Source organism: Nematostella vectensis, chromosome 5 (assembly GCF_932526225.1).
Source record: "Nematostella vectensis chromosome 5, jaNemVect1.1, whole genome shotgun sequence".
NCBI lineage: Eukaryota > Metazoa > Cnidaria > Anthozoa > Actiniaria > Edwardsiidae > Nematostella > Nematostella vectensis.
This window is the reverse complement of record NC_064038.1, coordinates 13361823-13389341: the sequence shown is the minus strand read 5'-3', so window position 1 is coordinate 13389341 and position 27519 is coordinate 13361823. Positions and strand designations below refer to the sequence as shown.

General features: G+C 41.4%; 3 protein-coding genes and 1 long non-coding RNA gene across 5 annotated transcripts in view; 2 read left to right on the top strand and 2 right to left on the bottom strand.

The window, feature by feature from the left end:
- LOC5507631 (atrial natriuretic peptide receptor 1) overlaps positions 1–3120 on the bottom strand; it is a 30099-nt gene extending 26979 nt beyond the window's left edge. The window contains exon 1 of the mRNA XM_048728305.1: positions 2986–3120. The gene's annotated coding sequence lies outside the window, so the exon portion shown is untranslated. The remainder of the gene's footprint in view (positions 1–2985) is intronic.
- LOC125563228 lies at positions 23–1837 on the top strand. Its single transcript, XR_007308247.1, has 2 exons — positions 23–495; positions 1566–1837. It is a non-coding gene; the product is annotated as an uncharacterized LOC125563228 (long non-coding RNA).
- LOC125562939 (TNF receptor-associated factor 3-like) lies at positions 2136–2507 on the top strand. Its single transcript, XM_048727286.1, has one exon. The coding sequence runs from the start codon at positions 2136–2138 to the stop codon at positions 2505–2507; it is 372 nt and encodes a 123-aa protein (XP_048583243.1).
- Positions 3121–3796: 676 nt separating the features above from the next.
- Positions 3797–23751, bottom strand: LOC5507622 (atrial natriuretic peptide receptor 1). 2 transcript variants are annotated; one of them, XM_032376323.2, is made up of 20 exons: positions 22295–23742; positions 18367–18647; positions 15499–15634; positions 14608–14808; positions 14212–14311; positions 13387–13492; positions 13080–13160; positions 11900–11977; positions 11536–11640; positions 11058–11129; positions 10482–10644; positions 8919–9068; positions 7980–8154; positions 7251–7391; positions 6342–6465; positions 5605–5673; positions 5150–5324; positions 4379–4477; positions 4105–4196; positions 3797–3969 (listed from the first exon to the last, which is right to left on the bottom strand). In XM_032376323.2, exons 1-20 carry the CDS (start codon positions 22950–22952, stop codon positions 3892–3894), a joined length of 3084 nt encoding a protein of 1027 aa, XP_032232214.1. In that variant the 5' UTR covers positions 22953–23742; the 3' UTR covers positions 3797–3891. The 2 variants fall into 2 exon arrangements, 1 of the variants encoding a protein (XP_032232214.1); XR_004294751.2 differs by lacking the exons at positions 3797–3969; positions 5150–5324 and having other exon boundaries at positions 22295–23751.
- Positions 23752–27519: the final 3768 nt, after the last annotated feature.

The window sequence follows — 27519 nt, the reverse complement described above, 5'->3', positions numbered from 1 at the left end:
AAAAAAATACAATATTTAAATGAAACTAAACCCTTTTTGAAAAAAAAGGATTCTGGCTGTTTTCGTAAGCGCTGAATAAGTTGCTTTTTGTTGCTGTTATTTTGCCGCCAAAAGCCTGAGTGCGCGCTAGTTTACCACCAAAACAGTCACGTAATCTCTAAGCGCAAGTCCCCTATTTGCCTGTGAAGACTGCGACTTCTATCTTATGCAAAAGAAAAATCACTGTCGAGTTACCTGTACAAGAGGCGATGACTTGTTAACTTCAGTCCTTAATATTCCGCAACTCATCAACGATTACTAACTCCTAAATCGCCTGTTTGCTTTAATTGGCTGACACTTAATCTGCTTTCCGAGCAAGCCATCTTACTGTAAGGAAGATGCCAATATATACAAGACAAGGTGTATTTCCGTTTATTTTAGGCGGTGAAGCACAGGGATGATTGTCGACTTGCCATTCTTCCGTGCAAATTCAGCGATATCGGCTGCACGTTTGAAGTGAGCCCTTAAGAAATTCTTTAATATAAAAAAAAGCCTTCAATCAAACTATTTACTTGAAAAGCGTTGACCGATTGAAGAGACACTGATAAATCCAGTCGAAAATAAACTGGGAATGCAAGCGATGTTCTCAGGGGGTGTTTTTAGGGGGTTGGGGGCCGGGGGTCTATTGGTTAAAGCCCCCTCGGACTGCCAAGCGAAAGTGTTATCCGCAATAAAATGCAGTACAGAATATCTTTCCTCTTTTGCGGATCCCCCTATTCTCCATATTGCACTGCTAGGTATAACAATGTGGTATATAGCTATATAATTATGCCATTCTGTGCTGGTTTTTCTTGCCCCTATTTGCACACACATTGGGATAATTTTAAAACACGTCTTTTCAGTACAATCTAAACTTTCACATTAGTCAAAAATTCCTATTATTTAATGAAACCCCGATTGTTACATTAAAAACTAATTTATAGATTTAGGCTATGCCTGAAGGCTTACCTCCAAACCAATATTTTGCTTATCTTCGTCCAATAATTTCACTAGAAAGCTTTACGACTCCTTGCGACGCTACCGATGACGTCACAATTCACGTGACAATCTCCTTAACTACATGACATCTCTAAATTAGGTTGTCTGACGATGTTTCTACCATGCGATATTGAAATTTTTATGATTTCATCGAAGACGTCAAACAACACGTGACCATTGTTTCCTACTCTTACACTAACATGAAGTCTTCGACATATGAATAGTTTTGTTTTTATGACGTCATCTATTTCGTCAAACATCACGTGACTACCACTAGACTAATCTTAACCGGAGGGACGTAAACGAACCGCGAAGGACTCAAGTAAAATCCCTGGCAGTGACCACCCTCAGTGACAAAACTTACACTACTAACACACACTTATGATTGAAAAAATGGGCAAAATGGGAACCCAAAATGGAAATCCCAGAGGGTTGGGGGATCATACCTCCGACCCCAATAATGGGGGAGGGGGGGTTGGATATTTTCTGGAATTACATATTGACTCCATTTTAATAAGTTCAAGTGAGTTTTGCCCAAATATTTACAGGGTCGTCAGGATGCACGCGAGTATCACTGTGAGAGCGCCGTTCAGACTCGTCTGGGTATCGCTTGTTAGACGATCCGTGACAATACGAGACAAATAGAAACTCTAAATGAAAAAGTCAACACTGCCAATCAGACGATCCGTAAAAACAAGATAGAAATAGAAACTCTAAATGAAAGGGTCAACACTGCCAATCAGACGATCCGAGACAAAACGATACAAATAGATTTCCACAGACAATGACTCGATACTGCCAACCAGACGATTCGTAGCAACAATGAAGAGATAAAAACTTTGCATAGAGCTTTCATTACTACCATACAGACACACAGACACGCACTTATGGAGATATAAAAACTTTACATAGAGATTTTGAAGCTCTACATAAAGAACTAAATACTGCCAAGCATACGATAGGGATCCTTAAAAAAGCACTATCAAATATTGTTGCTATTGTTCTTTTTGTTGTCCTTGTTAATTTTGTCGTTTGTGTTAATCGGTAACAACAATGAGGAGCAAACGCAACAAGCTAAACAAACGCAACAAACGGGACAAACGCAACAAGCGGAACAAATGCAGCAAACGCAACAAACGGAACAAACGCAACAAACGGAAGAAACGTTCGTATGGAGGATTCGCAACTACAACGATCAGTACGAAAAGAAACAAACTATATCGAGCCGGCTATTCTACACCTCGAGATACGGGTACAAAATGCGGCTTAAGTCACATCTTAACGGAAACGGTGACGGCAAAGGGACGCATCTGTCGCTATTCGTACAGATCACGAAGGGCGAGTACGATGCTCTACTGGAGTGGCCGTTCAAACGCAAGATCACACTTTACCTCATCGATCAAATTGACCAGCAGAGGCATATGTATGATAAGCCCATACAGGGTACCGACAAGCTCCCAACACGTTTTCGCAAGACCCATAAAGGGTGATAACGTACCCCATGAGTACCCTCGTTTTCTATCCCACGCGGAGCTTAAATCGGGCGGGTTCATCAAGGATGACATCAAGGCGGTGGTCCAGTGAAACCACGTGACAGGCATAAACTCAAAACTAACATCATTTCATGTTAATATATCAGTCGTACTTTGATGGCCGCATTTCAACATTAAAGAACCTGTAGGATTCCTGAAGTCGCCGCATATATCATAAAGAGTCAATCTTGTATTAGAAATAAGGATTATTAATAAAAACGTAATTCCGAAAGTTGAAGGTATCATCGAGAAAGTGTAATCATTAAGTACGTTAAAACTTGTAGCAAATGGCTCTTTTGTCTCACGAGGGTAGCTTTCTAGGCGGGCACCCGTTTCCTTGCGAGAGCATATTTTCATTTTTGGTTTATGATACGGGGGAGGGGGGGGGGAGTAAAAAGGATATTTAAGGGAGTGCCTATTTTTAAATATCTTGTACCTTAAAGGTGGCACTCATATTTGAAGCGGAGCGGTATTGAAAGCTCTTCGAAAGCGGCACCCCCGTACACTTCCATATTGTCATCTTCATGCATTTATCGCTTGACACAGTCTTAGCATACTCTGAGAGACGTGTATCATAAGTGAAGTATCATTTTGACTTACACAAGCGACTTTGTTTGGATTTCTTGCGTCCTTGGTGCGGGGTTTATAGGATTTCTTTGCGTTCTAGGTGCAGCATTTATAGGATCTCTTGCGTCCTAGATGCGACATTTATAAGGATTTCTTGCGTTCTTGGTGCGGTGTTTATTCGATTTTTTGCATCCTAGCTGCGGTGTTTCTAAGATTTTTTTTTTGTATCCTAGGTTCGGTGTCTATAAGATTTCTTGTGTCCTGGTGCGGCATTTATAAGGATTTTTTGCGTTCTTGGTGCGGTGTCTATTCGATTTCTTTCGTCCTTGGTGCGGCATTTATAAGATTTCTTGTGTGCAATATGCTGTGCTTATAGGATTTCTTGTGTGCGAGGTTATCCGGGGCTGTATCTAAACAAGACTCTGTCCTTATGATAAAAATGTATCGCATAATGCTTAAAGCCATTGGTTACTTCCAATTTTCAAATTTACAAATGTCTCTCGTTTAAAGCTCATTTCAATGGATATTTAAGTCTTCCTCGGCGGAAATGGCTTAAGTGGCACTCTTTTAAACTGACCGACGGTCTGTTAGAAGACTCTGCCTGCACTCTGCTAAACCCGATCAGCGTTCCGTTGAAAAGCTCAAGGTTGCATCCCATCAAACCAAATGACTTTGCACCCTTTTAAACTGACCGTTAGACGGCCAAATGTATTATACTTTACATAAAAATGTTTTGGAAGGCTCAGATTTCTTCCGGTAAAACCGCTCGGCGTCGTTAGTTAGAAGGCTCAGGACGCACTCTGTTAAAGCCATCTTTCCCATTGAGAAAATACGTGATCACTTTGCCCTTGCCCTGCGAAAAAATCACAAGAAATACTGAGAGATGGTGCACAGATAAATGTCAAATGACCGATTTCAGTGACAAAATATATTTAGTTATTTTGCATCATATAGCGTATGAACCAAGTTCACTTATGCTAACATTTACCTTGAGTTCGATCTCGCCCCTTCTTTCCATATGATAACCGCCAAGATTCAACAACGCCTTTCTGCACTCGGCACTGATATGGATTCGATTAGCTACGGGAAAATATGATTATCTGACTATGACGAATTGATCCATTTTAGGAGGAGGGAAAGATATTGTTATTATGTGGAGGAGCAATCCAAAATCACACAACAATTGTTTTTTGTCTGATATCATTATAGATTTTATCTTTTTGTTAAGCTCAATACTCTAAAATTTAATAGATTACACTCACGGACGCCATTTGACTCCATCCTCGATGCTACGTTTACTGTGTCTCCGAATACGTCATAGCGAGGCTTCTTTATTCCTACAACGCCAGCAACCGCAGGACCTGAGAATATGAGATAGAAAAGACAAGTTATTATTAATAACAGCGAGTAAGAAGACACGAGTCCTTAAAAGAGAGAGTGAAAAGAGAGAGTGAAAAGTAGAAGTCGTTAGAAGAGCGAGTGAAAAGAGACGAGTTATTAGATCTTTAAGAGTTAATGAACCGGACGAGTCGTTAGACCTGGATATGAGCAAGTGAAAAGACCCCGGGGGGGTGAAGGGGGGGGACTCCGGACGGGGATGAAAAGACCCCTGGGGGGGGGGGGGGGGGGGGGGGAGGACTCCGGACGGGGATGATCGTCGGCAAAATCGATTTTAAGGGATGGCACTTTGGCGTGGTCAACAGAAATTGGGTGTGGTCGAAGGAATTTTTAACCCCGGGGGATAGCAGATAACACCTCCTTAGGAATAGCAGTTGGTCGAATTTTATACCAGCAAAATCGGAAAAAATCCTTCAGCACCCTGTAAGGGATAAAAGTTGGTCGAAAGTTTATATGTGACGGATCACCCCCGTCTATTTTTTCTGGAGAGTCCCCCCCTCCCAGGGGGGAAAGACGTAACTCGCCGTTTTCAATAAACAAAATTCTGTTCCAAAACCTTGTTTACTCGATGTGAGATAAACAGACGCAATACAGTAATTTAGGAATCTTCACTCTCCGACTGTGTCATTTCTTGCCTGTGTGTATTCCAACTCTCAGCTTGGGACTTGTATCCGGTACATGACGTATCTTGAAGGTCCGTATGTCACACAACAAGTGTAACGCCATAGTGGCTATCTCCCCTGCGTGACGGTCACGGTTTTTCTCTGGCAGACCCGATACAACCATGTATGCGTCACCGATCGTCTCGACCTGAGGCAGCAGGAAGTCACGTGATAACACAGGGAACCCATAGACCGCCGATACAGACCGTCACATGTTAACACAGGGATCCCAAAGCCAGCAATAGCTTTTACCTAATACAAGCCAACAGGGCCCGGTTCCTAGAAAGCAGGTAAGCGCTAACCCAGGGATAAACACGGCTATTTTGACATTTTATTGGATAAAAAGGGCATTCATCCCTAGGCTAGCGTTAACCTGCTTTCTAGGAACACAATCCAGATCAGTTTATAGATTACTCCTTTAACCTTACTTTGTAGACGTCATAGTTCGGAATGATGTTGTCGAAATACGTGTAGAGATCATTCAAAAACGTCACAACCTGAAATACATTTTAGCCATTTCAACCATGGGCGCAACAACGCAGCGTTAGACTAAAAGTGGGACATAAGGCTGCGTTTAAACGGCAATAATTAGTGTTGGTTTAGTAGGTTTAGATTTGGCTCACATCGCATGCAATAAATAAGCCATTATTTTAATTAAATACAATGCCTTTTTGCATTTATCAAGAATAAAAGGATCTACAATATTTCTACTAAAATAACCTGAAACCATAGGCTCTGGAATTGTCGGCGTTTTTAATAGGATGATCTGGTGACTTTTTGAGTGGCATATTCAAGCCAAAATAAAAACAGAGATGACTGCGCCCGTCACCACAGGAAGCGACAAAAAAACATATCACGAAAATAAGCTCTCCTAAAAAAGAAATGGCCCAGCTAATTTGAAAGAGCTTAATAAGTTGTTTGTTGTTATCGATATTTCGCCACTAAAAGCCTGAGCGCGCGAAAATAGTCACATGATTTCTTAGTGCAAGTCACCTATTGTCAGCAATTTGGAAATGTTGGTGTTTTCATCAAGTATATATACTTATGTCAGATAAGTATTGCATCTCAGTGTTTCGAGTAGAGCTCAAAGCTGTACACCCTAAACCGGATTGGACGACATTTTATTTAAATCAAGCCAATAACAGGAAGTGACGTCAGGTTGTACCTGTATAGGAGTGCTGGAAGAGGATAGCTTGGTGAATCCCACGATGTCGCTGAAAAACACGGTCACTTGGTCAAAAAGCTCCGCTTCCACGCTCTTCCCAGACTTCAGCTGGTCCGCAACGGGCCTATAGACGCGAGAGATTGGGTAAGAGTTTCAAGCGTCAAAAGTTGATGATGGTGATGATGATGGTGATGGTGATGGTGATGGTGATATGGTGATGGTGATGGTGATGGTGATGGTGATGGTGATGGTGATGGTGATGGTGATGGTGATGGTGATGGTGATGGTGATGGTGATGGTGATGGTGATGGTGATGGTGATGGTGATGGTGATGGTGATGGTGATGGTGATGGTGATGGTGATGGTGATGGTGATGGTGATGGTGATGGTGATGGTGATGGTGATGGTGATGGTGATGGTGATGGTGATGGTGATGGTGATGGTGATGGTGATGGTGATTTCCAAAAGAAAATCCGCCAAATCCGGGACCGTTCACTTTTTATTACAAGTCCGATACTATTGAATGAACTCCCTCTAAAGCAAAGTCAATTCTGCACTTGTTAAAGGTGCCCTAAAACCCAACTCTTAAATCTTGCTTTTGATGCAATTTGTATTATTGTTTTTACCTTGATATTTATATGAATTATTTTTTCTTTTTATCAGTTATGTTCGGTTTTCGATAGTGATATTTTTATACACACCTAGGAAAATAGTATATATGTAATTGTATTATACATGTATTCATTTTTATTTAAAAAAATATTTTATTTAACAATGAGAATGAGAATGACGACTATAATTGTGGTGACAATTAACATGGTGCTGGTGCTGGTGATGGTGATGGTGACTGGTCGTCACCACGGCTGTTATTTTTTTAATGTTTTAAGTTTTCCTTAATCCAAAACTCACCTAGGCAGCATTTCGTAGAGTAGCTGATCCGTTTTGGCTTTCTCAGCCTCAAGCTGCCTCGTTCGTTCCTCGACTAACACCTCGAGGTTATTGCTATAAATGTCCATCTTTCCCAGCATACTATCAACTAGACGCAAAGACCTGAGGTAGTAAACGTATCCTTAGCTATAGGCAGCCAACAAGGGTGGATTTCTTAGATCGTCGGTATTTAGGGGCGGATCCAGAAGTTTAAAAAAGGGGGGGGGCGAAGCAAAAGTTTCAAGAAAGGGGGGGGCCGGACTTATTGTTCTTCCGTTTTTCCATTTTTAAGCCAAATGTCTGAAAATATGGGGACGGCCCCCCTAGCACTCTCTAGAGCCGCCCCTCGCATTGTGATAGATATAGAACAGATCGGGAGAAGAGAAGCTAACGACGCTGTTTTCTATGAAAGAAAAATCAACATTTTCCGCATTTTGGAAGTACAAAAATAACTCAGAGGATTATGCTCTATACATAAAACATCTTTAGTTCAAATATGGGAAAAAAATTGAAAAAAAAAAACGCGCCTCAAAATGTCCACACCAAATAGTGGAGGAAGGAGCGGAAGCAAGGCAAATATGTGAAGGAATATGTGGTTTATTCAACACTAGCAAGACATTAGCTCTGGAGTAGAACTATCCTACAGCCCGTGCTCCGACCAGTGCGACCGTCTCTGGGTAACGCATGCGCGCATGTATCGTATCCACTGACCTTCCACCGTTGATCTTGCGCATGCTCTTCTTGATGTCCCTGAAGGTCGGTCTGGCTGAAGGCTCCTCGGACCAGCACTGCTTGATGAACTTGGTGATTGTTGGGTCACAGTCGTCTGCATTCAGCGTGGGGCGGAGTGGCGGGAACTCGGTCGACATTATCCGTCGCAGGATCTCTATTACAAGAATAGAGAATCGCGATGCTTAAAGGGGCAGTGTCATGGTAAGAGCTTTGCAGCCCAAACACAATGAATTTTAGTCAAATTCTAATATTGACTTATGAGCCTTTGGTGCATATGGGATACTTAAATTCAAAGGAAATGACCTCAAACTGTCAATAAACATAGTTTTCAATAAAATATTGCGTATTATTAAACAAGGCATTGACAGATTAAAGTTCAACTGTGTGTAGACAATTAAAAGCCGACAATAAACACTGACTCCAGGCATGCGCAGTACCATGACGCTGCCCCTTTAAATGGATGAACGATAGTCGTTATCGAACTACCATAGTTATAAATCCCCCATCACTGAATCTTAGGAGAAGAGGCTACATTATAAAGGACCTTAGGATTTAAGACGATGAAAAGAAGACGGCGCTTGCTTTAGCTTTATCCGCGAGCTAAAAAAGCGTTTGCGACCGCTGACATCTTGCTGTGTCCCGTTGTAAATCATCATTTTGTCGCTGTCATCATCATCACCATCACCATCATCATCGTCGTCATTGCATTTGTCATGATCTAAGTCATCACCATAATAACCAACACAACTACTATCTATTATTGTCATCATTGCAGTATCATCATCATCATCATAATTATCGTAGAAATTTGTCATCGTCATCTTAGTCATCATAATAACCAGCACCACTACCATCGTGATTATTATTGTCGTCATTGTTGTTGTCATCATCATTATCATTGTCATCATCAAAGCTTACCATGTACTGATGTCGTTGCGCGTAGGGTTTCAAACGGTTCGCATCTTGTCACGATTTCACTGAGTATAACACCAAAACTATACACATCACCCGGCTGCGAGCCTGTGCTGCTTGCATTGCGCATGTGCTCCGGGGCCATCCATAACTTCGCTGTAATTAGAAAAGAATGTCAACAAGCATTGGTATTGCCCTGCATATCCTGGCTGAGTTTGATATCAATCATTATATCCCAGTGATTAATTTTCACGCGCACTCATTGGTCAATACGGGTCACATGCACATTTTCACAGGACAAACATCAGTCGATAACGTCCAAGCAAAGTGAAATCTGTGCTATGAACATTTTTGTGCAGTCAAAACTCGCTTTTCGTCTGCTCAATAACTCCTCAAACAAAAAACCATGGTTTTCAAAACGCTAAAAAGGCAAGGAAAGAATGTTTCATTTCTTTCATAGAACAATCATCAATATATATTTTTTAGAATTTATCCTGAAACGCGAAAGAAAAATTAAAGACAAAGAACTTCACAACAGCGCGCGCTCGTGGCGTCATTCCCGTGCACGTCAGCGCGCGCAGAAGATTTCAAAATTGAAAACTTTTGCTTAAATTTATATTCCAGCTCTCAGCAGAACAATAAGAAAACAGTCTAGGTGTAAAGCCATCAGTGAAATGCAAGTTTTGAGCTTGTATTTTTTTTTCTAATAAAAAATTGTTGCATGGATTGTTATCTTTCGCGAATTGCAAAAATAACAATGCGCGCTCGTGGCGTCATTTCAGTGCACGTCAAAGCGCGCAGAATACACTTTTCGCATTTCCAATAGAATCAAAAAGCCCAAACTGTCGCGATCTCGTACCAGAACAATGAATACAATACACAAAATCTGGAAATCGACTCTGCCAAATTTTCGTCTTTAATCGTCTTTAGGGCAGACTGAAGAAGTCTTATTAAAGACGAAAATTTGGCAGAGTCGATTTCCAGTTTTTGTGTATTGTATTCTTTTCGCATTTCCAGTGTAGTCACTGGGATATAAAATAAATAAACCCCTTCTTTGGCTCACTGTGATATCGGCGGATTATGCCCGCGGATGAGATAATGGTCCTCGAAATTTCACAGTTGCCCTCGAAGCTTCGCTTCTCGGCTAACTGTTTATTTTTAATACCATTTCTCATCCTTCTACATTATCCAGCGATATCCCAGCCGCCAGAAGGGGTTTATTCACTAAATAGCAGTCGCTTTTCTAAATGGTTTCATAGAGCCTGGGGCTAGCGCGCGGGAAACCTGTGTTGGTAAAGAATTGCTAGGGCCTGGGCCTGTTTCATAATGGCGGCCTGCAAAATCATAGTAAACACGAATTCATGCAAGTTTACGTGGAATTTCTTGACATAAACAGGTCTAGGGCGACGAAAACCCGACAAAAAAAAGATTGATATATTATGCAAAACGTGGCTCATTCTAATTCCTCCTATCTAAACCATAAATATTGCGTACATGGTATAAAAAAGGCCGTCTGCGTACCACGTGACAAAAGATTGATTGACAGGTTCTACCACATGACACTTTTACCTGTCTGCCCCGTTAGCTGCTCTTCAGGCTCGTACGTGTGTTTGCTGAAGCGCTGCAGCCCATAATCGGCAATTTTACACACCCACATCCGGTCAACAAGACAGTTAGATGACGTCAGGTTACCATGGAAACTAACCTCACTTGCATGCAAGGCTTCCATACCCTGTTGTAAACGAGACGTAAAAAATGTTGTCCCCACCGAGAGTGTTAAGCAGTAGTACCCCCTCCGCTCCACAATTAGACGCTAAAAACATCGTAAAGCTGATAAAACTTGCACGACAGTTAGCTAGCCGAATAATATCGCTAGAGACCTATTACTGATATTTAAAGAGGACACTCATATGCCTAAAAGTTACCATCATTTTTGCGTGATTTAAATCAAATTTAATTGACTTTAGCCATCGAGTTTGACTAGTCGTTAGGCAACTTCAACGACTTTAGGTGACTATAAGGGCGTAAAGTTGAGCAGTAAAATTTGTCTGACCTTTACTTAGTAGTCTTCTTACTATGGGCATTGCAACAAAGAGCGATTAAACGCGACTTAAGGTATCTGAGCTGGCACCAGAGTCCTCTTACCGCTGCGATATCAGTGGCAAATGACATCTTAAAGGTCCAGTCAAGCTTGATGTCATCGTTGATAAGGACATCCTGTACATAAGTATAGGTATGTAAGGATATAAGTATAAAATAAGTCAGTCGATCTACCAAAAATATTATCAGTCAGTGAGACTCTTAGAGCATTCACACTCGCTTGACCTCCATCCCTCATACACAGTTCAAACCAAATATTGTTACCTTCTTATTGGCCCCTCCCCTCGCAAGCGATTTGAAAACTAGGCCAGATGACATACCATGCACAAGGATCAAGCGCTTTCTTTCGTCGGCCCCAAAAATCATTTAGGGGCGGCCCGCAAAGAACGCATGGCCTCCGACCTGAATAACGTACTTACTTACCCACCCCACCCTTAGTATACGGATCTGACAAAACGGCCAGATAAACGACCTCAGATATGAGATACCCATCCCTGCTTTAATAAGTGTTTTATACACTCACCGCCAGGCTCCCTCGGCCACAGGCCTCCGATACGATACAGATGTTAGGCGCGGTGATACACACTCCTATATATGGGTTAATATTCACGTGGGATAACTTATGAACCTGAAATTATAATGTGACGGTAATTTTGTACACTTACATATACACACAAATGTAGACAACATTTTCGACACTATCGCTATGAATGGAAACATAAGTACAAAAAGGTCGTATACCCTTTAAAGGTTTCACATAATCTTTGAGATTTCCACATTGCCCACAATTTAGTGGACTATTTGGAAGTTTATTATCGGCAACGTACATTAAAGATTCCGTTTTAAAACTATGTGAATACTATAAGATATCAGTCGCTTGCTCTTACCTCATAGAGCTCCCTGACGATCTCCTCATTTAGGCTCACGCTTCTCCTCCTAATCTTCTTGACAAAAACTGGTCTATTCTGAAACATTCGTAAAATGTGAATATATAGTTTTAATTGAAAAATACAGTCAGAACCTTATGTTTGAAATTGGTAAAATATCAAAATAAAATTGTGAATAAATGTGTTAGAAGATTAGGTAAATAAAGAAGGGAACAAGGGGAAGAAAGAAACAATAAATACAATGAATACAAAACGATAAAACCTCTTCTGGCTCCAAATCGACCTCTTTCATCCCCTTCCAAACACTGCCCTCTCTCCCAAACAATCAACCGTCCATTTCTAATCCATATGTCGCTCTCCCAATCCCCCACCCGCCTCCAAGCATCTAGCCTTCCTACTACCTTCACCTATCAGCCCTCCTTCTTTTCATCCACTATCCATCACCACCACCCATCTCTCCACCCCTTCTCTCTCCAATCAATCACCCTTCCCTACCCCCTCTAGCCATATCACCCTCCCTTTCCCTCCAACCAATCACCCTTCCTTCCTCCTCCAACCAATCACCCTTCCATCCCCCTCCAACCAATCACCCTTCCTTCCCCCTCCAACCAATCACCCTTCCTTCCTCCTCCAACCAATTACCCTTCCTTCCCCTCCAACCAATCACCCTTCCTTCCCCTTCAACCAATCACCTTTTCTTCCTCCACCAACCAATCACCCTTCCTTCCTCCTCCAACCAATCACCCTTCCTTCCCCCTCCAACCAATCACCCTTCCTTCCCCTCCAACCAATCACCCTCCCTTCCCCTCAAACCAATCATCTTTTCTTCTTCCTTCAACCAATCACCCTTCCCTTTCACTCCAACCAATTACCCTTCCTTCCCCCTCCAACCAATCACCCTTTCTACCCCCTCCAGCCAATCACCCTTCCTTCCCCCTCCAACCAATCACCTTTTCTTCCCCCTCCAACCAATCACCCTTCCTTCCCCTCCAACCAATCACCCTTCCTTCCCCTCCAACCAATCACCCTCCCTTCCCCTCAAACCAATAATCTTTTCTTCTTCCTTCAACCAATCACCCTTCCCTTTCACTCCAACCAATTACCCTCCCTTCCCCCTTCAACCAATCACCCTTCCCCTCCCCCTTTCATCTTCCCCTCCCCCACCCCTCCCAGTCAGTACCTTGTATCTCCCGACAAGTGCGTATCTCTGAGCAGGAATAAGTAGCGAAGATCGGTCAGAAACAGCAGACACTCCTTGACTCTAATAATTAGAGCAAAATGTTTTAAAATTAAAAAGAATTTAAAAGGGTCCTCTTCCTATTCCTAGTTTATGGTAGAGTAATCAAGTAAAGGGTAGAGTAATCAAGTAAAGGGTTATCAGGTAAAGAGTAATCAAGTGGGTCTACGCAACATTCCCCAAGTCTGGACCTTGTTCCCCCCCCCCTCCATCCCTCCTCATCCTCTACTGGTAACAATAACAAGATTACCCTGAAGGAGAAGGTTCGGCGGCTGTTTGTTCCTCCCACGATTCCAGACAACTCGATATCCTCGTACTTGATGATCATCGACGACACGTCACGTATCCTATTAGACCTGCAATTATACGAGACACGGGTGCGTTAAAAACAGTCAAAGAGCAGACCATTTTACATCTAAGTGTAAGGTTATACAGTCGATTGTAAAAACGTTGTCGTCAAACGTTTTCGCAACAATGCGTCAAGCCCGCATGTAAGCGTCGGTAAAAAAAACACTTAAAAACCTTGCTGCATATATTAGCCACCGCGTCTAAGCTTGAAGTTATACGCGCATAGTCGCGAAGCCGGTTGACGACAACGTTTTGTCAATCGACCGTATTTGCACCCGCTTAGGGGGTGCTGTGAAGTATTTAGCTATTATTTCCCTTTGACTTATAATCAGTCGAAAGAAGCGGTGAAGGTATTGCTTACTGATGTCGGCGCTGTTAACACTATGGGCTTTGGATTTTGACTCCCAAAAGCTATTTACACTGGGCTTTGCTGACTGATATTGGCGCTGTTTTCTCCGGGATTTAAATGCTAACTTATGTCGGCGCTGTTTACACTATGGGCTTTTGCTGACTGATGTTGTCGTTATGTACATGGAGCTTAAAATGCTAACTAGCTCAGCGAAAAAGAAGACCCTATTTCCGTACGGTTCAAATGTTGACCAATTATGTAATATAACGCAATAAAGTTCTCGAGCAACAAAGCTGAATCTAGAGTAGCGAAATTTAGTTTAGAGCAATACAGTACAGACTATACATAGACATGAGCATGTTCGGAATGTCAACTGACCTTTTGTACAGAAACATGCCAATGAATCCCCCGCATACAACAAACAGTATAACGAGGGGCACAGAGATGTACACTTCCACGGCTTCTCCACCACTGGGTGCTATATTAGAAACAATAAAATTGGACAATAAAAACCAAACATTTGTCGGACGGGCAGGTGGTTGGAAAAGGGGTCCATCGGACGGAGGACAGAGACGGACGTTCAGATAGAAAGGACGCACCGATATTCGAAAATAGGACGAATGAATACACAGAAGAAATATATTCGCCTTGCAACAACAAAGCTTAAATGTCGCGATAACATGGAACGTGGCAAAATTACTCCAAACAGGCACGTGTAAATAAAACTTGAGCTTTTTTTGTCCGCTTTGATCCAGCTACTCCAGCTATACTTACGATTCTTAGTTACTGGTTGCGATACGTCTCTGGGAGTCATAGCAGCACCTCCAGGCCATCTTAGACTAGCATTCACGTTAAACTCCAGACTGCTGGAGTTGATGGTCGCAATCTCGACAAGCGACCCGTTTTGGACGTTACGAAGTGCGTAGAAGGGAATGCGGCCGCCCTGTCCATCCATAACCACTTTCCCTGACATACCTACAAATTATAAAAAAGAGCAGAATTTAGTGATGATGATGATGATGATGATAACGATTTTATGTTGTAGTTCATCCTCTTCATACCAAACCTGATATACCTATAGATGAAGAGTCTGCAACAGGCATATATAGGTGAATAATGAAACAACTGCATTAGGAACAACGACTATGTTTAAATGTCGCTGACTTCATCCGACCATGATGGTATGACAGTAATCATGATGGTTATATTTGACATGTTGGTGGTGATAAAAATGGTAAAGGAAACGATGATGATTATGATAATGATGATGACGATGAAAACGAGAATGGTGCTGGTAGTGATGATGATTGTTGTTGATGATAAAGAAGGCGATGAGAAATGGTGATGATGATGGTGGTCGTTATGATGACGATGATGATGGTGACGACGACGATGATGATGATGATGATTACTATGCTGCCGTTCCAAAATCGGTCTATAGAGTACGCGCCGCAACTTAACAACGGACTGAACCTGGTACATACTTCATTGTCTCTTGAGACAAAGGGAAGTCGTCACTCACATTAACTAGATGATACTGGCATATGATGATGATAATGGTGATGATGTTAATGATGATAATAAAAATTATTATAATGACCTTGACCTTGATGGTGGTAGCATCGGTACAAATGCTGGTAATGGTACATTTTGCACCCTCCTTACCCTCGAATGACTTCCCGGGCACGTTCCTCGTGATGTTCAGCCCGTCGGTGATGTTGCCGCCTTGCGTGATCGTGTCGTGAAGTGCGTACGCGTAAAGTGTGATGGCATCGTGCACGTAAGCCGCATAGGGAGATAACTACAACATCAATCATAACACGCTCAACGGGAAAACGTCATTGAAAAGGTTGCGCTTTTCTTTACATTTGTAACACTTTTGTTAACCCATTGCACATATACTCAAATTACTCGGGCTACATTTGTATCATTGTGCGCGTTTAACGAGAATACTAGCGTTGGATTATCTAGCTTTGTCTCACCTTACCGCACTCCTAACTTTTGCTATGCCCCGTCTAACCCCCTTCTGCTAGCCCTATTTGATAGCCCCATCTCACCTCAGCCCTTTACTAGACCTTCCTCAACCTATCTCACCTTAACCCCTCTACTAGCTCTATCCCCACCCTATATCACCTTAACCCCTCTACTAGACCTTCCCCCAACCTATCTCACCTTAGCCCCCCTACTAGCTCTATCCCCAACCCATATCACCTTAACCCCTCTACTAGACCTTCCCCCAACCTATCTCACCTTAGCCCCCCTACTAGCTCTATCCCCAACCCATATCACCTTAACCCCTCTACTAGACCTTCTCCCAACCTATCTCACCTTAGCCCCTCAACTAGCTCTATCCCCGCCCTATATCACCTTAACCCCTCTACTAGACCTTCCCCCAACCTATCTCACCTTAACCCCTCTACTAGCTCTATCCCCGCCCTATATCACCTTAACCCCTCTACTAGACCTTCCCCCAACCTATCTCACCTTAGCCCCCCTACTAGCTCTATCCCCAACCCATATCACCTTAACCCCTCTACTAGACCTCCTCCAACCTATCTCACCTTAGCCCCCCTACTAGCTCTATCCCCAACCCATATCACCTTAACCCCTCTACTAGACCTCCTCCAACCTATCTCACCTTAGCCCCTCTACTATCTCTATCCCCGCCCTATATCACCTTAACCCCTTTACTAGACCTTCCCCCAACCTATCTCACCTTAGCCCCTCTACTAGCTCTATCCCCACCCCATATCACCTTAACCCCTCTACTAGACCTCCTCTAACCTATCTCACCTTAGCCCCTCTACTAGCTCTGTCCCCGCCCACCTTAACCCCTCTACTAGACCTTCCCCCAACCTATCTCACCTTAGCCCTTCTACTAGCTCTATCCCCGCCCTATATCACCTTAACCCCTTTACTAGACCTTCCTCCAACCTATCTCACCTTAGCCCCTCTACTAGCTCTATCCCCGCCCTATATCACCTTAACCCCTTTACTAGACCTTCTCCCAACCTATCTCACCTTAGCCCCTCAACTAGCTCTATCCCCGCCCTATATCACCTTAACCCCTCTACTAGACCTTCCCCCAACCTATCTCACCTTAACCCCTCTACTAGCTCTATCCCCGCCCTATATCACCTTAACCCCTCTACTAGACCTTCCCCCAACCTATCTCACCTTAGCCCCCCTACTAGCTCTATCCCCAACCCATATCACCTTAACCCCTCTACTAGACCTTCCCCTAACCTATCTCACCTTAGCCCCCCTACTAGCTCTATCCCCAACCCATATCACCTTAACCCCTCTACTAGACCTCCTCCAACCTATCTCACCTTAGCCCCCCTACTAGCTCTATCCCCAACCCATATCACCTTAACCCCTCTACTAGACCTCCTCCAACCTATCTCACCTTAGCCCCCCTACTAGCTCTATCCCCAACCCATATCACCTTAACCCCTCTACTAGACCTCCTCCAACCTATCTCACCTTAGCCCCTCTACTATCTCTATCCCCGCCCTATATCACCTTAACCCCTTTACTAGACCTTCCCCCAACCTATCTCACCTTAGCCCCTCTACTAGCTCTGTCCCCGCCCTATATCACCTTAACCCCTCTACTAGACCTTCCCCCAACCTATCTCACCTTAGCCCCTCTACTAGCTCTATCCCCACCCCATATCACCTTAACCCCTCTACTAGACCTTCCCCCAACCTATCTCACCTTAGCCCCTCTACTAGCTCTATCCCCACCCCATATCACCTTAACCCCTCTACTAGACCTTCCCCCAACCTATCTCACCTTAGCCCCTCTACTAGCTCTATCCCCACCTCATATCACCTTAACCCCTTTACTAGACCTTCCTCCAACCTATCTCACCTTAGCCCCTCTACTAGCTCTATCCCCGCCCCATATCACCTTAACTCCTCTGCCAGCAATCTCATCTCACTGTTACCCTTTTTTAGCTATCTATACTCCATCAAATCTCACCTTAGCCCCTCTGCTAGCTATCTCTAACCCACCCAGTCTCACCTTAGCCCCTCTGCTAGCTATCTCTAACCCACCCAATCTCACCTTAGCCCCTCTGCTAGCTATCTCTAACCCACCCAGTCTCACCTTAGCCCCTCTGCTAGCTATCTCTAACCCACCCAATCTCACCTTAGCCCCTCTGCTAGCTATCTCTAACCCACCCAGTCTCACCTTAGCCCCTCTGCTAGCTATCTCTAACCCACCCAATCTCACCTTAGCCCCTCTGCTAGCTATCTCTAACCCACCCAGTCTCACCTTAGCCCCTCTGCTAGCTATCTCTAACCCACCCAATCTCACCTTAGCCCCTCTGCTAGCTATCTCTAACCCACCCCGTCTCACCTTAGCCCCTCTGCTAGCTATCTCTAACCCACCCAATCTCACCTTAGCCCCTCTGCTAGCTATCTCTAACCCACCCCGTCTCACCTTAGCCCCTCTGCTAGCTATCTCTAACCCACCCAATCTCACCTAAGCCCCTCTGCTAGCTATCTCTAACCTACCCCATCTCACCTTAAACCCTCTGCCAGCTCCTCCATGTGCTCTCCTTTCCAAGTCCGTGAACTTAGCGCTCTGCAGCACTGGGTTGACAGCAATCTCTATCAATCCATCCAGTGTCCCATTTCGCCGGAACTGCTGCACGAGTGTGACATCACCATGTGTGACATCACCATGGGGAACATCAAAATCGAGATCGACTGTCACGAACGCGTAGTTGCCATTTGCTAGACCATGGTTTCTTGCGGCCTGCATGATTTCACCGACTTGCATTGCATAGCAAAGAAGAACAAAAACTGAAAAAGCAAACAAACAACAAGGGATTTGGTTCTTTTGCTAGTTAACCGAAAAGCGCGTGCTTCAGTTACTGTTAAGTGTGTTTACTATTTCATACGTTCGTCCACAGTTTTAGATAAAACTAGGTATGAATACAGAAGAACACGACACATCACGTTTACGGAAGAAGGAAGAAATAAATGGAAGACCAATCACATGGCAAATTTTAACTAGGCTGAGAGATAAGGTCATTCTCTAAAGTATCGGATAAGGAAAAAAATACAAACAGCAGGGGCGGATTTAGGGGTAGGCCCCCTATTTTCAGATATTCGGCTTTGAAATAACCAAAAAAATATAAGGAAATACACGAAAGAACATTGAATCCCCCCCTTTCTTGAAACCCTTGCCTCCCCCCCCCTTCTCCCTTTGTGGAGCTCTCGGATTACAAACTCTATACGTTATAAACACAACGGCACGAAGATTTATAAATAAAAGATAAAGAAGATAATGAGATAACAAGACACGTTAAATTATGCGTCGCTTTTCTCAACTCATAATTACTTAGTGCCCCTGTTAAGATAATAGCTGGCACGGAAAGAATCGTCAGATGGCGTCATATATTATCCTCATCAAATGCACAAAGGAGGCGGCACTGTCAGCCATTGAGCATATTAATGGCACAAGACGTTTCTTTTTAAGAAATTCAAAAACTAGAAATAAAAAAGATGGTGGATCCATACACGATGTTAAATTAAAAATAGAATCTAAGCTTGCAAAAAATTTTAAATTTTGTTATCTTACTACTGCAAAGATACATAGATGGCATACTTTCGTCACACGAAACCTGACAATAACAAAAATGACTTACAGCGTTATGTTTTGTTTGTTCTGCATAAAGTTATGAGCTACTATTTGAATTCATTTTCTAGAATATTCCGCCTTCCTGTATTCATTGCACCCTCTTTTTTTTATAAGAACGTCTAATTTTCATTTGGGCCGTTCAGCTGGGCCGTTCTTATTTTTGGGGCATTTTAATGCTGAATATATGTTCTTAACGATGTTCATAAATTTTAGTGTATATAAGAATATAATACCAAATGACTTTTTAGGAAGAGAAATACACTGATCAATAGCAATAATAAGGTTGTTACTATGAGCACAATTTGATTCTGCATTTTAAAACGCATCAGGACTTAAAAAAAAAGAGAAACATTTTTTTTGCTATCTGAGCCTTGACATGTTCTTAGGATGTTCTGAAATTTTTGGTGATATCTCAGGCTGGACGTTCTTATAAAAGATGTTCTAATAAAATAAAAGAGTGTATATCTTAGGAAGCACAAATTTAAACTTTTAAAAAGTGACTTTTTGCATTATTGAATATCTAGTGAGGAAAAGAAAATCGGAAAACAACAGATAATAACTTTCGAAAAAAAAAATCGAAGAAAAGGCTAGCTTTATTCTTTTTCGGTAATTTAAATCTCCGGCTCCTATTATCGCAAAATACAATGAAAATACGTCCAAAAATTAAGTCAAACAAGCATGCATAGAAATAAATAAAAAAAAACTATCCGGAAATTAAAGGTGCTAAAGTCAAGTAAAAAAAAAAAAAAGAAAAATGAAATGTATTAACCTTTTGAAAGAAACAGGAAATGTAGAATTGGACGCACATGCTATCGTCGAATTACTTATTCAAACAAAAACACAATTTTAGACTTGTGGTTGACAGATACATATTATGTGGCATATTCGTTGTTGGTTGTAGATTATCTTTGTCAGATACGCCTGGTTAAAGTATGAAAAATCGCTCGCTTTAAAGTTATGGTGCGATTCCCGCTAACAGGGCCACGACCAAGGCAAATTTTAAAGAAAGTTAGCCAATAAGTAGGCCAGAATTAATCGCATTTTTGATTGAGAGAAAATAATAGGAAAATTCTGTTGTGTTCTTATGCACTGGCAATTCACGGATGTCAATTAGAGAACGCTTTTTGTTCGTATCCAAAAACTTTAAATAGCAACGCACGCTTTGTAAATTATAGGCCATAGTTTCTTTCTTGTACGGTCTGCAAAAAAAAAAAAAAAAAAAAAAAAAAAAAAAAAAATTGCGATTAAAAGTTTTCTCGCTGTATGATAAATACCTTTTTGTCCTCGTTTTATTTTTACCTGAAAATTTTCCACTGTTTTAAAGCGCGCGAGGTTTATAAAAGCATCCATTATACGATGGAAAAATTCTTGGGCGTCCATAACTTCCGGTTTGGTCCGCCCACTCGCTAAAAAAGTCAGTGCAAATGACGAGTGGCAAAACTTATCGTTGCTTTTAGGTATAATGTATATCCCTAAGAATAAAGATAATTAATCTAATCGCACGAGTTATTCACATTTTCCGGTATTCAGAACAAATCCCATGGTATTTTCTGATGACAACATTATAACCATTTGGCGATTGCCATTTAACATTTGCGCTAAAAAAAACAATTCTGAAATAGGTGTATGTCACTTTAAGCAGATTTCAAAATAATTTCTAGAGAAGAATTCCATGGACATTGGTCATACAGTTTAAATGCACTTTTTAACGTCACGTTCGCCAGTGCAAGAAAATAAATTAAAAAAGGCAATAAAATGTTCACATTGAACAAGTTTAGCTTTTAGATATATTTTAAAACAAGGATTTGCGCTAAGGAAATATATTTTAAAGACTTCTGTGTAATGTTACACCGTGGCATGATTCCTATACTAAGGTATATGAAAAATGAGTTGCTCTGAGCTCTAATACCATAATGAACGCCTAGATAATCAGTTTTCTAAGAATAAAAATTGTATTATTTAATACAGGAAATTTCCGAAAAATTTGAAAGCATGAACACGTTGGTTTATCCACTTTTTCAATAAGCTTTTCGTTGTCTTGCTAAATGTTTCTTTGTTCCACAATACACAGATAGTTCAAAGCCCTTGAAAAATATTTTTTTAGATTTAATTGAAACACGATAATGGGTACTTTAGACACAGGAAGAGAGTTATAACCGATCTGAAATAAGAGATGTTATTGCCATATTTGCGGTCTCCATGACAACAGGCCTATAACGCATTTTAAGCCAATTTTTACAGTTAAAACGAATATTTGAGAATGTTTACCTTTATTGAAAGGTTATGGTACGTTGAATTACTTTAATTTTACTTGAATTACTTTAGGGTATACCATGTGTTTCTGTGATATTTTTATTTTATTTTAATTGAACAAGGCAGTCTTTGAAGATGATTAAATCGCCATATCCGACAATATCTCAGTTCTATAATTAGAAAAGTTGTGACATTAAGAAAGAAAATTATAAGAATTCTGGGACCTCCTTCTCACACGGAAATTTCTGAAAGCATAAAATTATTTTACCCTTTTATTTATTTATCCCTCCATTAATTTGATAAACACATGTTCAATCCAAACACTTAAAAACAAATACGTCACCGAATTTCTATTATATCTAAGATAGTATCTAAGAGGCTCTACATTAGCCTTTTTTCTTTTTTGCGATAAAAAAAATGAAATTTGAACAATTTAAAAGTGATAATATATATCTTTTAGGAAGTTCTATACATCAGATAATAAAAGTAAGCCCCTCGAATAAAATGGCCACCGCAATAAATAATCATTATCAGATAAACATTTTCAACTTACCTCTAGTTTTTTCCCTTGCCTTATTCAGGAATTCTCCATAATTATTTACAGTAGAAAATGGAAATTCCAAAGCTACGGTAACTTCGCGTCTATGGAGATCTTCTGAGATAGTTTTGGCTAAATGTCTCCAGGCGTCCTCCAAAGAATGTATTAGTACGACTGTTTTCCACCCAAAATGTTTTAAAATACTCCTAAGAGCGCTCGATGAGTTTACAGGGTTCGTTCTACCAAAAGATTTGATCCTTGAAAGTGTTGAATAATGATTTGAATTGTCTGCTCCGCTCTTAGAGCAACCCCATGATATGACTGGGATATTCCACTGTTTTGCTAACAGCTCTGTTGGTTTGCAAACTTCATTCATTCCTGGACCTATGAACACATCCACAAATGGATTCTCAAATCTCCATAAGTCTGCCACTGCTTGTAGGCCAATACCTGGGTCGTTTTTTGTGTCTTTCAGAACATAAGTTAAGTTATTGTCTGGTAAAATAATATTGTTGTTGTTGATGCTTGAAATGGCCAATTGTATAGTATTCCCAAATTTGTCTTCAAAGCCCAATTCTCCGGACCAAGGGAGTAATACAGCTAGCTTAACGTCTCTGCTTTGAACCAAGGCTAAACCGACAACATAAAATAGAAATACAAAAGGATTTGACATTTTCGCGACTATGGTCCAGCAACTCCAAACAGGTGAGAGTCATTTTCCACAAGGAGTTTCATTACAGACTGGGAAGCTGCTTTGTATGATCGACTCCAATTTGCTACACGCTATCAGTGAGATCTGACTAATCATGCGAACGTCACTGGACGTCTTTTCCTCTTAACCAAGTGTTACTCACGTTTTTTTAGAATCCCAGTTCGCACTTTTCGGCGTCCTGGAGGAATTGCTATGGACTGTATTACTTGAATCTCCCCAGACGTGTATTTATTGTCACTTCCACAGCAATCCTTAATGTAGCTCAAAACAGGTGCACCCGAAGGCAAGCAGAATATTTTGACAATAAAAAAAATAATAATAATAACTTGAAACGAGACGCGTCTATTGTAAGCACACATTTCATTGAATGGAACATATCATTTAAGGATCCGTTGAAAAACAAAAACAGGATGAACAAGGTTTTTTTTTCTTCTAGTAGTTAGAAATTATTCGACAATCGCGTTGAAATGCTTTTCTGAGCGGAATCCTGTCAAGTTCCTGCCAGTCTTCTCTTAAGTATGTCAATTCCTCGAATAAGTACGTCGTTTCTGAGCAAAGAGTCGATGATTTTGTCCGTAAAAATATTTCCTCGATCAAAATACACTACTTGAAGACGGGAGTTGCGGGGTATCGACGCCAGCGATTATTCCGAAAAAACCATTAGCCCATTTATTGACACAAGTTGGCGACATTATTTGATAGGAAGAATCTAATAAAGAGAGACAATTCTTTGTGTGGATACCACCGCAAGTGTTTGTTAATAGGCCTCTATAGTTTGTAGTGAACAGTGTCAGATCCCAGACAGTTAGCCATTAGGTAGCGTCAGTCATGAGAAATATCCGTTTGTTAAAAGCCTAATCTAAGGAGTCACTGTCGCGTAGGATGGGTTTGCTTGGGGGGAGGGGGTAAGGGGGAGTGAAAAGGAGGGGGATTTCTTGAGAGGAGGGTAGGGGCCTCTGGTAGAGAAGTAGAGAAAAGAAGAAAAACCTCTTTAATTTGCTTGACCCCTGCACCCATGCCTTAGAGATAAGAAGCAAAGGTAATAAAAGTAGGATAGTGTTGTGTATCGAGGGGCGTAGAAGCACGAGGGCTCTGTTCTGTGGGAGATTCTGAGTAAGTATGGGTGGTACAAGTGCAGGTGTCTCTGAGATGTCAACAACTGGTGGGAACATGTAGACATGCCATTATTATCACCTTTCTACTGTAATACCTTCGTGCCTCTTCCACACAGGGTACCTGTCAACATGTACATAGTAAGACCTCTGCAAAACTTCAATAACAATGCCTGGTAGCGAGCGAGGGCCAGCACGCAGATTGAGCACATGCAACTTATCTCCTACAGCAAACTTGGACATACAACTGACATTCTGTTGAAACGTGTCTGCATCCTTCTGGCTAGACAAGGAGGGTCTCAAAAAAGAGAATCTTCTCCTCGGCTGTCTGCGCATAACTATATGCAGGGCTGGATCCTGTTGTCGGGTGTGGCGTACACCTGTATGTAAATAGCCTCAGGCGGCTTATCTTATCATGCATGGTGCCACTGTACTTAGACATCTTCTCCATCTGGAACTTGAAATACCCAACAAGCTCTGCCATGCCATTTGATGCAGGGTGTACCGTGGGTGTTGTAGTGTGCCGTATATTATTCCTTCACAGGAAGTTCTCCTCGCTTACAAATTGAGGACCATTGTCTTAAACGATATCCTCAGGCAATTCAAAAATAGCAAACACCTTTCTGAGTAATGTGATAGTGGTAGCACTTTGTCGGTATTACTTCTAGCTATTTAGAAAAGGAATCAATAACAATAAGAATAATCAATAACAATAACAATCTCTTGGAAAAAAAAAGAACAAAGAAAATTAGAACTGGAGTTTCGAAAAAAATAAAAATAAAAAATGGATGAGACCGGGAATTGAACCCGGAGCACTTGCTTACGAGTCAAACGCGCTAACCACTGGGCCACGGAACCAAATTGGGAGACGCTCGGCGATTTTAGTCTATTTAACCGATGAAAGATGTTTTAGATATGCCTCGAAAGCACTTAAAAAAAAGCACTTAAAAAAAATCTGACCAGCAGAGGCACTACGAAAAAAACAGTGCTTATTGCTCCCTACGTGTGCATTATAGTGATGAGGTTGAACGCATCGCATGCTTTTAACAGGATAGCAACCAACCTCCAACGAATGGAAGGTGCCGTAGAACATAAGAAAAGGAAAGGTCTCCAGCAAGCGAGAGAGGATGATAAAAAAAGTATGGAGCTTTTGTCAGGCTTATAGATTATATTAACAGAATATATATTATTGGAGGCTGTTGAAAATGTTACGTTCCTTTTTCTGATGCCCGAGCTCCACAATGTACATGAAGACACGGTTGAGAGTTTTTGGGAACGTGAAATCCTGTAACCGGTTTCTACTAAAGGACAGAGTTTTAGAGGCTTTTTCTAAGGTGCGGATCAGTGATCGGCGGACCGTTATTGTAATAAAGGGGAGAAAATATAGATCATGGAACGCTATTAGCTAGGGTTTTCGGCTTTATACGACCGAGTGGTTGGAAGTCAAGGGCGTCTGCCGGCTCACCCGCTTTGACCCATAACTAGTAAGGGTTAGAGCGAGCTCTCGCCTCGGAAACAATTGTGATACTTTGATTTTAAAATAACATAGGGCCGTAACAAAAGGATAAACAAATGATCCGAGTTGTCATGGTATAATTTATCAATGCACAATAGGCTATGAAAAATCTCCTCGGTAGCATATTTTTTTACTGCTGACGGGCCTATTAATTACAGCCGCGCTGGTTAACGTAATTCCCTTGAAATAGTTCTACAACCCAGATTTTTTTTTAAACTTGGCATAAACAATATAATTGAGGTTAAGGGCTTTCAAAAAATGTAATAAAAAAAATGGGGTACCGACCTCGTTTTCACAACAGAGGGGCGTAGAGATGACGCGTTTTTGCTGATCTCGCAAGGAAAAATCCCAACTGTGCATATAGTCTTTAGAAAATTAAGTTCTGTTTGTCGAGCTGCCAAAATCCGATCTCCTAAACAATAACCCGTAGTAGCTAATGTTCAAAACAAATCACATTCTAAGAGATCGCACTAAAAGACATTGTTTTCGACACTATTCATACGGTAAAAAGCGCCATTTTGAAGTATTTTTACGGCTTTTAAGAGAAATAACAAAACTTCTACAACCCAACTTCTTCTTCTTCTTCTTTCAGTATATCATTTTTCCGTATACATTTAACTATTTGAGCAAATAAAAAATGGGGGTAACCGACTTCGTTTTTCTGTCAAAGCGATTTTAAATAAAAAACGCGCGCCTTTTGCTGTGTTTTCTTGTACAACTGTGGCGCGCGCGCGCACATAATACCGGAAAATTCGAACAAACAGCGCGCGCCACTATGAGCAGAAGGGGTGCGCAGTGCAATTCAAGAGAATTACCTTAAATTAAAGCTCTATAGCCCTTAATATAATACTTAGAGAACTCATTGAAAGAAAATTTCTGGGAAAATTCATGTGCACCCTATTTGTGCTTATTTAATGAGTAAAAATCAGTCATATTTGCATGTTAGCAAAAGGGATGTAAATAAAGACGCGTGGGGCCTGGGTTCCAGTAGGTTTTCCCACTTCTTAAAATGTAGCTTTTTATAGCTATTTATATGTTTCTTGGCTCGGAATTCGATAGAATACAGATAAAATGTTAGAGATCGTTTTCAAATATGTGCATTTTGATCTTTTTTTGTGTCTTGAAAAGGTATGAAAATCTTACCACAGGGTACCCGCAACACCAGATTTCTAAAAAATAAATGGGCACAGGTCTCAATATTGATTACCATCCTCTAGGCTATATTTATAGCGGAGCTAGCGCGGCCGTAGGCCGCTCGCGGAGCTCCATAGGTATAGAAGTATGGTATAACTATGCGACTTGGTTTTTGTGGTCATTGCGCGGGTACCCTGTGGTGTCACTCGCCAGCCAGCCAGTCAGTCAGCCGCGCAACTCCCAGGCCTCACTTGGCCCCGTAATGGCGGCTAAATACAAGCACGGAGCAAGGGAAAAGTTCTTGTCAGGCGTTGATTATTTCTTTTTGCCTCAAATTTTGTGACTTAAGGATAAAGTCAACTAGAGGAGATCTACTAACATTCATTCACCCCAAGATTTATGTAAGAATATGTCTGTTTTTTGCTAGTAAATTTAATTAAGTAATAGTTCACATTAAAAAGCGAACACAACCACAAGAAAGCGACTAAATGCAAGGTGAGTTTCAGACGACGATTTCTATTGTCTATTGAGGATATGACAGTTATTGGGCTTTTTGTTGTCCTTTTTGTTTGCTTTGAGAATGAGCATAACACCTTTTGTTTTGACATTCTTTGTTCTATCTTTATTCTTGATTCTGTTGAAATATTTCATAAAGGCTAACCAATATCGTGTTGCATTTGTCATATACTGGTAAAGAAGACCGTTCTTGTCTTTATATCCTGTGCTCTTAGTCCTAAGAAGATACATATCCTTAGAAGATACAGCA

Coding starts and splice junctions, on each gene's coding strand:
- LOC125562939 (XM_048727286.1), top strand. CDS start 2,136: ATGCAGCAAACGCAACAAACGGAACAAACGCAACAAACGGAAGAAACG.
- LOC5507622 (XM_032376323.2), bottom strand. CDS start 22,952: ATGTCAAATCCTTTTGTATTTCTATTTTATGTTGTCGGTTTAGCCTTG. Junction 11,978..13,079: donor CACTTGTCGGGAGATACAAG/GTACTGACTGGG, acceptor CGAATGTTTCAG/AATAGACCAGTTTTTGTCAA. Junction 8,155..8,918: donor CGCAACGACATCAGTACATG/GTAAGCTTTGAT, acceptor TTCTTGTAATAG/AGATCCTGCGACGGATAATG.